General features: G+C 38.7%; 1 protein-coding gene across 1 annotated transcript; it reads left to right on the forward strand.

Annotated features, from left to right (window-relative positions):
- Window positions 1-334: 334 nt before the first annotated feature.
- LOC308404579 (arrestin domain-containing protein 3-like) lies at window positions 335-9,754 on the forward strand. The gene is made up of 6 exons (XM_080894712.1): window positions 335-709; window positions 4,950-5,007; window positions 5,948-6,095; window positions 6,728-6,824; window positions 7,359-7,615; window positions 7,832-9,754. Exons 1-6 carry the CDS (start codon window positions 454-456, stop codon window positions 8,441-8,443), a joined length of 1,428 nt encoding a protein of 475 aa, XP_080750838.1. The 5' UTR covers window positions 335-453; the 3' UTR covers window positions 8,444-9,754.
- The last annotated feature ends 1,681 nt before the right edge of the window (window positions 9,755-11,435 follow it).

Genomic DNA, 11,435 nt, shown 5'->3' on the forward strand with positions numbered 1-11,435 from the left:
TGAAACTTTTCAGACTTATTGAAAATCATTTGTTTTCAATTAAATGTGGTATATGAAAAGCTGCTGTTTTATTAGTAACATTACTGGCTACCCTAATGACCACTACTGATTGCTACTGACAGTTGTTGAAGGATTCCTGAGAAAGTGCGTGTGTGCTAGAGTACCCTGTCAGCGGACCTGTATTTATGAATGAAACTAATGCGCTTTAAAAACAGGGAACAGGGAATCTTCCTCACAATCCAGCTTCCTGTGACCACTCTCTCCGTTCTACAGCGGATGGCAGTAGAGGTCTTCCAGCAGTAACGACCCTCCTGGGCGTGGTCTTCTGCTCACCACAGTTTACGACAAACGCCATAGTGTCTCGGCCAAGGAGTAGCGTGTAGTGGAAACGTTTGTTAAGTAGTAACAGTCTTTTATTTTTTCGTATTATTGTGCCTGAACCGCTTTGCTACGATGCCTTCAGTTGAAAGCTTTACTGTCGCATATGACGCAGTGAATGAATTCGTGACTTTTTCGGAGGGAGACACTATAACAGGGACTGTAACTCTGGCCTTATCCAAGGAAACCTCAGTTCAAAGCCTGTTTATCAAGGCGAAAGGGGACGCTAACGTCCGGTGGTCTCAGAAGAGCGGTGACCATACTCATACGTACTCTGCGCACACAAGATATTTCAAACTAAAGGAATTTTTAATCCCAGAGAGCGCCAGCGGTATGTAACACACTTTACAGTCTTCTTGTAAATGTTTGTTTTTGCAATGTATTGTAAATGTATTTGCAAAAAAACAAAACAAAAACCCGACAACGAAACAACAACAAAGAATTAAAGGTATTCAATTAATCTTTAGTGTTGCAAATGTAGAAGGAGCTATCAATTTTTGGCAAAGTAATTAGGCAATTACTTTTACACAGCGCACAAAAACACTGTGACGTCAGACACATTCACACTCACTTTTTTCATCTGCGTAAATAAATCACATGGCTGATGATATGTGCCATGGTGATCCATAAATATGATCACAAGTTTATTTAATTATTTTCAACCCAACAAAACTAATAACAAAAACATGATGCTGATGCTATGAACACTCTACACACATGAGTCAAGATGCAGAAAAACTGCTCACGGAAACGCTGCACACTCCAGTTATCATAGTTATCATAGTTTTCGTTTCCCTCTCTTTTATGAGTTCTCAGACAGATAATGTGTAGCTTGCTCATCAGCTCAGAAGAGACCACAACCTAACATCTAACATTGTTTTCTGAAAACTTCCCCAGACAGTGGCAAAGACTTGCACTTTCATATTCAATTCAGCTTCTCCATCAAGTAGTTTTAGCCGTTTCATACAGGGTTCAGCATATTAGTTTTCACAGGCGTGCTCTATATCTCAACAATGGCTCATATTAGGATGACAGTTTTACCAAACAGGTCAAGTGCCTCTATGCATGTCATTAGTTTAAATATTTACCTATTTTACTTAATCTCATATGTCATTGTACTGAATTTGAGCAACCCTAAGCTTAATGCAGATTACTTTTAACAATTATCCACCTCAATTAAATCTATGGTCTGGAGCACAGGCTGTTGTCGAACAGGGCAAGCTAAAGAATAAACATTTTGTGTCAGCAAGGGGTAGGGGAAAGCCATTCACCAGAGCATATCTTAAGTGCTGCTGATGTGGGCTGGCGTCCTCCACACGCTCTTCAAGGCTGGTGTGTTTTCTGAAAACTTCTAACACTTGAATCTCTTCCATTTATAAGCCTGCGATTAACCGCACGGCTCAGGTCCGCGTGAAACCCGCGCAAGCAAAGCTGATTACACAGCAAGCAAGACACGAAGTAGGCAAAGTTCTTCATGTTTCTCGTGCACGGGAGAGAACCGGACAAACGCCGTTCCTTCGCTTGACCCCAGTTGCTCTCGTCCGCTCCCCCGTAACACTGCTCTTTTATTGAGGTTACATGAATATGCATAGGTTCATTAACATATGACGTCTACATACACACAAAGAGTACCTTGCCTGTGTGTGTGTGTGTGTGTGTGTGGGGGGGGGTCAGAGTGTGACCCCATAAATGACTTCCCTAAACCTGCTGGTCTGGAAGTCCAACAGTTCATCTAAACAAAAGGCACTTAGACTAAAACCTACCATAAAACAATAAGAGAAGGTACGACCTCTCCCATGCTCCCAGAGTGCTCTCTAATGCACACAAAGTTTGCAGACTATTAAGGATCAAACCTCTACCAATCTACAACTAATTATAAAACTCTAAGCATATATAAGTAGATATTTCTAAGCATAAATGACAATCAACAATACAAAACCTAACACTATTTATCGAGGTAAAAAGTCTCATTGACATTAAAGAATCAGAATCAGAAACTTTATTGTCATTGTCATGAGAACAACGAAATTAAGAATGGTCCCCGATCATTGCATCATCCCTAGCAATATCAAAATATAAATAAAACAATAAAATTCAATAAATAAAATAGATAGAATACTTAAAATACTAATAAGATATAACAGTAAAACATTCACATACATTCCCACACACATGCTTCAGACCGTGCATAGATTAACACAAGAGTGGCGTGATGGACATTTTTTTGTAGTATTCAGATGTGTTATTGCAGTTGGATAACAGCTGTGTTTGAGTCTATTAGTCCTTGCTCTGATTGCCCTGTACCGTCTGCCTGAGGGCAACAGTTCGAACAGGGAGTGGCCAGGATGTGAGGTGTCTTTTATGATGTTTTGGGCCTTTTTAAAACAGTGGGCGTTGTGTAGAACTTCCAGTGTGGGGAGAGGGCAGCCAGTGATCTTTTGGGCGGTGTTAATGATCCCTTGGAGTGCTTTCCTCTGAGCCCCTGTGCAGCTAGTGTACCAGATGCATAATGCAGTAAGTTAGAACACTCTCAATGGTGGCTCTGTAGAAGGACACCAGCAGTCTCTGTGTGATGTTATTCCTCCTGAGAATTCTCAGGAAGTACAGTCTCTGTTGGGCCTTTTTCAGCAGCTCGGAGGTGTTCACACTCCAGGAAAGGTTCTCCTCTATATTGACTCCCAGGAAGCGGAAGCTTGCCACCCTTTCTACACAGTCCCCATTTATGAATAGTGGTTGGATCTCTGCCTTTTTCCTTCTGAAGTCTATTATGAGTTCTTTGGTTTTTGAAGTGTTGAGGAGGAGGTTATTGGCCTTACACCATGACGTCAGCTGCTCCACCTCGTCTCTGTACGTAGACTCGTCTCCCTTGGAAATGAGCCCCACCACTGTGGTGTCATCTGCAAATTTCACAAAGATGTTGCTGTGGTGGCGAGGAGTGCAGTCGTGTGTGTAGAGAGAGTAGAGCAGTGGACTGAGCACACAGCCCTGGGGTGAGCCAGTGCTGAGGCTCAGGGCTGAGGATGTGTGATGGCCAACTCTGACTCTCTGTCTACGGCCCGAGAGGAAGCTATTGATCCACATGCAGGTGCTGTATGGAAGCCCCAGGTCTTGTAGCTTGGCCACCAGTTTGTGTGGAAGGATGGTGTTAAAAGCTGAGCAGTAATCCACGAAGAGCATCCGCACATAGCTACCATGCTCTTCCAGGTGAGTTAATGCAGCATGGAGTGCTGTGGCTACAGCGTCTTCCGTGGATCGGTTTGCTCTGTAGGCAAACTGGTGTGGATCCAGGCTGCGGGGCAGGGCTGCTGTGATGTGTCTGCGGACCAGCTTCTCAAAGCATTTCATTACCACTGGGGTGAGTGCCACCGGTCTGTAGTCATTCAGGCCGGTGATGTGGGGCTTCTTAGGCAAGGGGACTATGGTGGAGGACTTCAGGCAGAGTGGGACAGTCGCCTGTGCGAGGGATTTGTTGAAAATCCTGGTGAAGATCCCAGCCAGCTGTCCTGCACAATCCCTCAATATTCGACCTGGCACACCATCAGGACCCGCCGCCTTCCTCGGGTTAACAGCCAAGATGTATTTTTAACATAGTTAACTTGTATTTATTGGCATTTATTAGTCTTTATTAGTATTCATAGTATATTTGGTGTATATTTGGTGTGTTCTTGGATACTGCTGGATTTTGAGAAATTTCCCCTGGCGATGAATGTATTTTTTTTTCTTTCTCTTCTTTGCAAAAAAATATAACATTTCAAAGACACGTTTCTCAAACAGAATACACGTGAATGGGAAACAAAACATGTTATATTAAATACTTTTATATTTAATTGTTAGTGTTGAAGTTCTAATTTATAATTTAATAAATGTAATAATAATAATGTGTGTTCTGTGAAGAAAGTTCAAGTGACTCAAAAGAAATGGGTTGATTATACTTTAGAAAAAACAGTAAGTACAATAATGCACATGTAAAAAATCTGTGCTTTCCTTATTTTCTATATAAATCCTGTTAACTACAGTCTATTTATCAATATATTACACGTTTAAAAAAAAATCACACACACACACACACACACACACACACACACACACACACACACACACACACACACACACACACACACAGGACACCTGTTCTTAAGCATACCTTTCTTTTGTACTTTGGGGACAAACCTACTATCAACTTAACACTTAAACATTCATCTGTTTTTTTTGCTTGTTTTTATTTTACATAATTTTGTGTATATTTAACATTTTGAAATATAATTTCGATACAGAAACATGAGCGTTTAAGCATGTTAGTTGGTCAAACTGGAGTCATAGACTGTATTAGAAGCCCAATATAGAATCTTTATTTACAATCAGCAGCTACAAAAAGCATCTAATTTCTCCTTTTTTTGTCTCTTTATTCGTGGTTAAAGCAGACTGCAAAGTGTCTAAGTAAATTACAGGAGTCACAGGAATGTAGAGGACAAAACTTGTAATACTAAAGTGCAGTAGAAAAGTATTGAATAGTAATCGTTATGTACCTGTATTTGAAAATTTTACAATACTTCATTTTCCTTCATTTTCAGAAACGGTTTTGCCCCAAGGGATTCATGTCTACAGATTCAGTTTCCAAATACCACCAGGGTAAGTACAGTTAGTCAGCTGACCAAAACAATGGTTTGAATTTACACTTTAACAGTGATTCGAACAAACACAAAAAGTGGATCAATAAAATAGCAGCAACTCAGGGCATTTAGGCATGTAGATATGGTTAAGACGATGTGTTGAAGTTTGAACTTAGTGTCAGAATGGCGAAGAAAGATGAGTTAAGTGAATTTAAATGTGGCATCTTTGTTTGTCCCAGAGTATTTTTTCAGTATCTACTGAGTTTTTCTTACACAACATCTCTAGGGTTTACAGCGTAAATATCCAGTTAGCAGCTGTTGTCTAAGTGAAAATTGCTCATGTCAAGTCAGAAGAGAATGAAAAGGCTGCTTTGAGCTGATATGAAAAGTAACTCAAAAATCACTCATTACAACAAGCGTATAAGTAGAATATCTGAATGTACAGCACGTTGAACTTTGAAGTAGATGGGCTACAGCAGCAGAAACCACACCTATCAACTGAGAATTCATCCTTCTTTAGCAACATTTCATGCTGCTGCTGCTGGTGTAATGGCTTGAGGGATATTTTCTTGGCACACTTTGGAACCCTTAGCTTGAGCTGACAATCATTAGAGGCTACTTGAGTATTGTGGCTGGCCATATCCATCCGTTTATAACCACATTGCTGTTTCCAGCTTTGTGAGATACCATGTCACAAAGCTCATATCGTCTCAACCTGGTTTCTTGAACATTATGAGTTCACTATAGCATAATGGACCAAAATCTCCAAGGAATAATCCCAGCATGTTGTTGAATCTGTGCCACAAAGAACTGAGGCAGTTCTGAAAACAAAAGGGGTTCAAACCATCACAAGTAAGGTGTACTTCATAACTTGACTGCTGAATGTGTACATGCGTTGGAAACATGATGTTATTTCACTTGACATTGCATAACTTAAAGTCTGCTGTTTCCCTACACAGAAGCATGCCTTCATTCTTCAGAGGGACTCATGGAAAAATTGTCTACAAGCTAGAAGCAAAACTGTTAAGGAGCTGGAGGATGAACAGTACAGCAGAGAAGGAGATCAAATTTGTCTCCAAATGTGTTCCAAACCTTCATTCTCTGATGGTGTGTACAGTACTTAAAAATACATTCAGCCATCTTTGATATGTTGTGTATTCTCCCGCTACGTGGTATGCACTCAGTGCCAACCGTCCTTCTTGTACACGTAGCACTTCTTGGGGGGTTCATATACGAGAAAAACAATGGTTGTTTCAAATAATGGCCATTATTGGCCAGATAATTCTACTTTCATTTGTTCAAGGTAGGCGATACAGCTCTGAGAACTATCCACGAACACACTGTAATGGAGGTGAAATGTTTCCCAGCAGAAATGTTAACAATCCAAAAGACTCAGCTCTAATTATTAACAGTAATGACCGGTGCATTCCGTTTAAAGTGTTACCTGGTTGATCCAGCTCCATCAGTTAAAGCAGTGACAGGTGAAACGAATAGAATTGATAATCTTGTCATAATGCAGTGCTGCTATCCTTGTAATACACACCAACGTACCATAACCATGCTAAAGACCCAGCATATGCCTTCAGCAAGGCAATCCCGATAGCAGTGGTCTCCCCACAGCAGGATAATATGCCCTGCCCCACAAGAAAGAGGTTTATACCCAGGCCCCCAAAACACCAACTGTCTTCTGCTTTCTGCCAGGCCTCTTAGGACTGTTTTGCTTGTTTATTCCACTGTAGTCACCGCAAGTTGGTTCAACGAACAAAAAGATGGGTTTTTTCTCAAAAGGACACGTACACATGGATGTAACTGTGGACAGGATCGGTTACGCAGCAGGTATTAAAATTTCTTTTCAAATGTTGTAGGTCTCAATTCGTTTTATACTCTTTTCTCATTATACCAAAAAATATTTTTGTGTGGTTGAACATAGGCAGAGTTCAATAAATTAGCTAATAATGGAGGATGCAAAAAGACTATTGAGATCATAGTTGACAAACTTTTCATTCCCATAATGTAGAAACTATCCAATTTATTGGCATCTTGTAAGTAAAGAGATATTAATATGTTATCTGCTTTATTTAATGTATTTTGTCCATTCCAGTGCCCCAAAGGCCAACTTGATCATTTGGCATCCAGGGAAACCTATTTGCCACAGTGTTAATACAACTGCAAGTTAAGCCTGTACTCTTAAGAAATAAGAAATCTAGGGATGTTGCCTACCTTGCACTTTCAGAAATTCATTTCCAATAGTTTGACTTTAAGTAATAGGTGTTGTGACTTTCTGGTGTATATTAGACAATGGCACTTTAGTCAACTGAAAAATGTAAAGACAATTGTATTTAAAATCTTCTTCTTTTTTTTTTTTTACAGGTGAAACAATAGTGGTTCTTGCTAAAGTTGACAATTCTTCATCCAGTGACATGACACCGAAATTTAGCTTAATACAGAAAGTCGTGTACCATGCCAATGGCAGAACCAAACATGAGAATACAGTTTGTCATAAAGTTGCTGACAACTGTATTAAACCAAAAACACGGAAGGAGCTCAGATGTGAAATAAAGATTCCTAGTGATTACATGCTGACAATCCAGAACTGTGATATTATCTCAGTGGAATACTGTTTAAAGGTATGTAGTACTGTATCCTAAAGCAAAACTTGAATTTTTGTGGGAACCGATATTATGATTTATGCATGACAGAGCCATTTGTAATTAACTGTGTGAACAGCAATGAATATCATTGAGGAAGTGGCGTTCAGATGTTCTCTTGTTGCTTTTCCAGTGTAAAAATAAAAGCATCATGTACTAATGAGACAGATTTACATATATTTTTCTTTCTCCTAGGTATATCTGGACATCAGCTTTGCTTTTGATCCAGAGATTCTGTGCCCAGTGGTCATTTTACCTCCTGGCTTGGCTCCTGGCTGTCTGAGTAATATAAATGTAGGTCCCTATCCAACAGGTGCTATTGGGGGTCCAAGCAACAGTGACTTCCCTCCCCCCACAATGCCCATGGGCCTTCAATCTATGTCTCCACATTCAGGCAGTTATGGATATCCAGGAGTCCAAAGCTATTCAGCACCACCACCACCTATATACCCAAATAACCCTGCTGTATATGGTGGACCAGCGGGTGTGCAAACTTCTCAGCCAACACACATGTTTGGAAGCTACAATAACCCAGTGCCACAGGTGCCTTCGCCATATGGAACTCCATTTTCATCTTCATTATCTTCTGTCCTGCACCCGTCACCACCCCCAACACCACCCCAACAATTTCACCAACCCCCATCTGCCCTTGAGAGCCAGCCATCTCCTTCTATTCAATCTCCAGTACCTCCTGCGTACAACATGCTGCCTTCTGCACCAGTGATGAATGTAGACTTCCTGTCTCAGTCAGATGGAGCTCCTCCATCATACTCACTCCTTTTCCCAGACAAATCTGATGCAAAATAACTGACTAAATGCTAAATGGTCAATTAGTGAGTTATTTAGTTATAAACTAAACCTGTGTAGGTACAGATTTGACATTAGACCACCCCTATTATGTCTTGAACAATTTTTTATTAAAATGAAATTGTTAATGTATGCAGTATTTATCATTTAGTCACCTATATACTGGACTTTATATACTGGGCATAAATAAGACTTTTGCACTGCATGTGATTTAATGAGCAGGTCAGGTCGCTCATTAACTTTGTACAGCTACTTATGCCTTAATTATCATGGTGCACTGTATTTTGCATTGTTCAAAGTGCCCTTTTCAGTATTAATATCTACCTCACTGCTCTATTTAGTAGGGGTGGGGGAAAAAATCGATACTGTGTAGTATCGTGATATTTTGTTTGCTAATAATGTATCGATACAGGGACAGCAGAAATCGATATTTTGTTACAAAAAAAGTTTTTGTGGACTGGACTGACTTCAGAGCATGTTGATCCTTTTTCTGAGCAAGAATCCTGACATTCCTTCACTGTCCAAATGTGTTTAACTTTTTTTTTTTGACAGCAATAAACATGACAGTTTACTGATTTTAATGTAAGACATGTTTTATTTTAATTAAGTTTAAAACTTTTTTTATTTAATGTAAAATTATATTTTGTTTTAATTTACTTTCAAATTCTTCAGTTGCTGAATGGGCTGCATAGTTTTCATAAATTACATAGTTTAGAATAGTTATAATTGTACCAGATGGTTGCATTCAGTTAAGTTGGACTAGACTGTAATACAAACCGTTCAGTTTGTCAACAATAAAACTGACTGAAATGAGAGAAGGACTGAGTGCGAGACTTTGATATTAGATAAATGAATATTGATAAAGTTTACCTTTATGTACAGAATCTGAATATCGCAAAATATTTTAAAAAAATTGCAATAATATCGTATCGTGGGATGTATGGTGATTCCCACCTCTACTATTTAGAGGAATATTATAACAAAATTGCCAACACTGCATCAGGCTTTTTAGATATATGTATTTTATATATATATATATATATATATATATATATATATATATATATATATATATATATATATATATATGAGACATATTTATTTCCTCTATACTTTAGTGTGTTGAGTTTATCTCAGTTCAATGCAATTTTACCTATGTAGCGTCAAATCACAACAACAGTCAAAGCGTTTAATATTTTTCCTACCTCTGTTATAAATATTTATTATTATAAAATGTTACAATATTATTTTTTTGCAAACTGCCAGTTTTTTCTCTGAGTTGTAGAGCTGAATAAAGTTATGTGAAGTTTATTTTTTGAATGTTTGTGAATAGTAGTAATTAGTTAATTTTTTTTATATGGTAGAGCATGTCCACAATAGTCAAACTGATAGTAAGTAATCTCATTCATCTGATTTTTTCAATCTTATCAGGCAACTCTCTTTAACAGTGTGAAATCTTGTTCTAGTCTAATACCCTTGGCCGTCAAACAATTTTGAAGACAGATTTACTCTGAATACCAAACCAAAATTGCGCAAGTCCTTCCTGCTGTGCAATAGCTGAGGTGATTTGCTTAAAGCAATGTTGTAAAAATGTTGCAACTGTTTTACATGGGTTAGGCAGTTGGATATGTTTTCTTCTTTCTTTTTTAAACCTCATGCTTTAGGCAAAGGCAGACAATCATTTGTAAATTCAGCTGGCTGGCATCAAAGAAAGCAGTCCATTTGACCAACAATCTAGCATGTCTCCAATACAGGACTTCAGTCTCACTTATGAATCGGTCAGCAATGATGACATTTTTCCTGGAGGAGACACTATCGTAGGCACAGCTACTTAAAGAAAAAAAAATTCTGACCAATACATAAATAAACTGAAATAACTGATAATAAACTGAAAAGACAAAAGACAATGGACTTCATTCACGACTAGTTCACACATAAACTCTGTGGATGAATGTTTCACAGAGAAATCTGTGATTCATTGGGACTTTCTTATCTGAATTTATCTGTAATAATAATAATAATGGATTGGATTTATATAGCGCTTTTCAAGGCACCCAAAGCGCTTTTACAATGCCACTATTCATTCACTCTCACATTCACACACTGGTGGAGGCAAGCTACAGTTGTAGCCACAGCTGCCCTGGGGCAGACTGACAGAAGCGAGGCTGCCATATCGTGTACTCATTGAACAAATTGTTAGACCCTGTGTACAAGCAGATGATGAAGACCTGGATGTCTTATGTTAAAGTCAAGCAAGGAAAAATAGTGGTTGGAGACTGCAGTACAACCAAAATTATCCCAAATGTGTACATCAAAAGCAAGATCTTGCTGTCTCTTAAATGGTTGCTTCAAACATGGGGACCTGATCTGCAACCATTTTCAGGTCAGTGATTTAAATGAAAATGACAATAGGAAGACAGAAGGTAATGCCTGTCACATGCCTGTCTCCCAGTACTCGTGACAGGCATAAACCTACTATGGTCATATTGTTTATGAGGAAACAAATATGTGAGCTTTACTTCACAGATAACATAATTATTTTGCTTCTACTTTGTACCCTCAATATTTACGGAGTACAAAGGAGCAGTAATAAACTATTGGTCAAATTCATCATGTATTTAATAACAACTATGAAAAGTGGGGACAGTGCTTTTCAGCTGTGGTACCAAGCTCTGAAACTGTTAATCACTCCACCTCCACCTGCTCATGATTAGATAGAATTGTGGAACATCTTTGTCTAAATAATGTAGGCTAATCTGGACAGAGGTGATCTTAATCATTACTAAATTTATAGGCATACTGGTAATCTACAAAAATGCCATTATAGCTATGATAACCTATGCAACTGCGGTCTATATTGCTAATAATATCATTCACCAGCATCTTTGCACATTCACAACTGCTTTTGTTGTTATGGTGCTTAGGTTACTGCCAATACTTGTGGGAGGTACTGATGACAGAACCAGGGTGTACAAAAGAGTAACATCCCTAA

This window comes from Rhamphochromis sp. 'chilingali' (assembly GCF_963969265.1).
Source record: "Rhamphochromis sp. 'chilingali' genome assembly, chromosome: 10".
NCBI lineage: Eukaryota > Metazoa > Chordata > Actinopteri > Cichliformes > Cichlidae > Rhamphochromis > Rhamphochromis sp. 'chilingali'.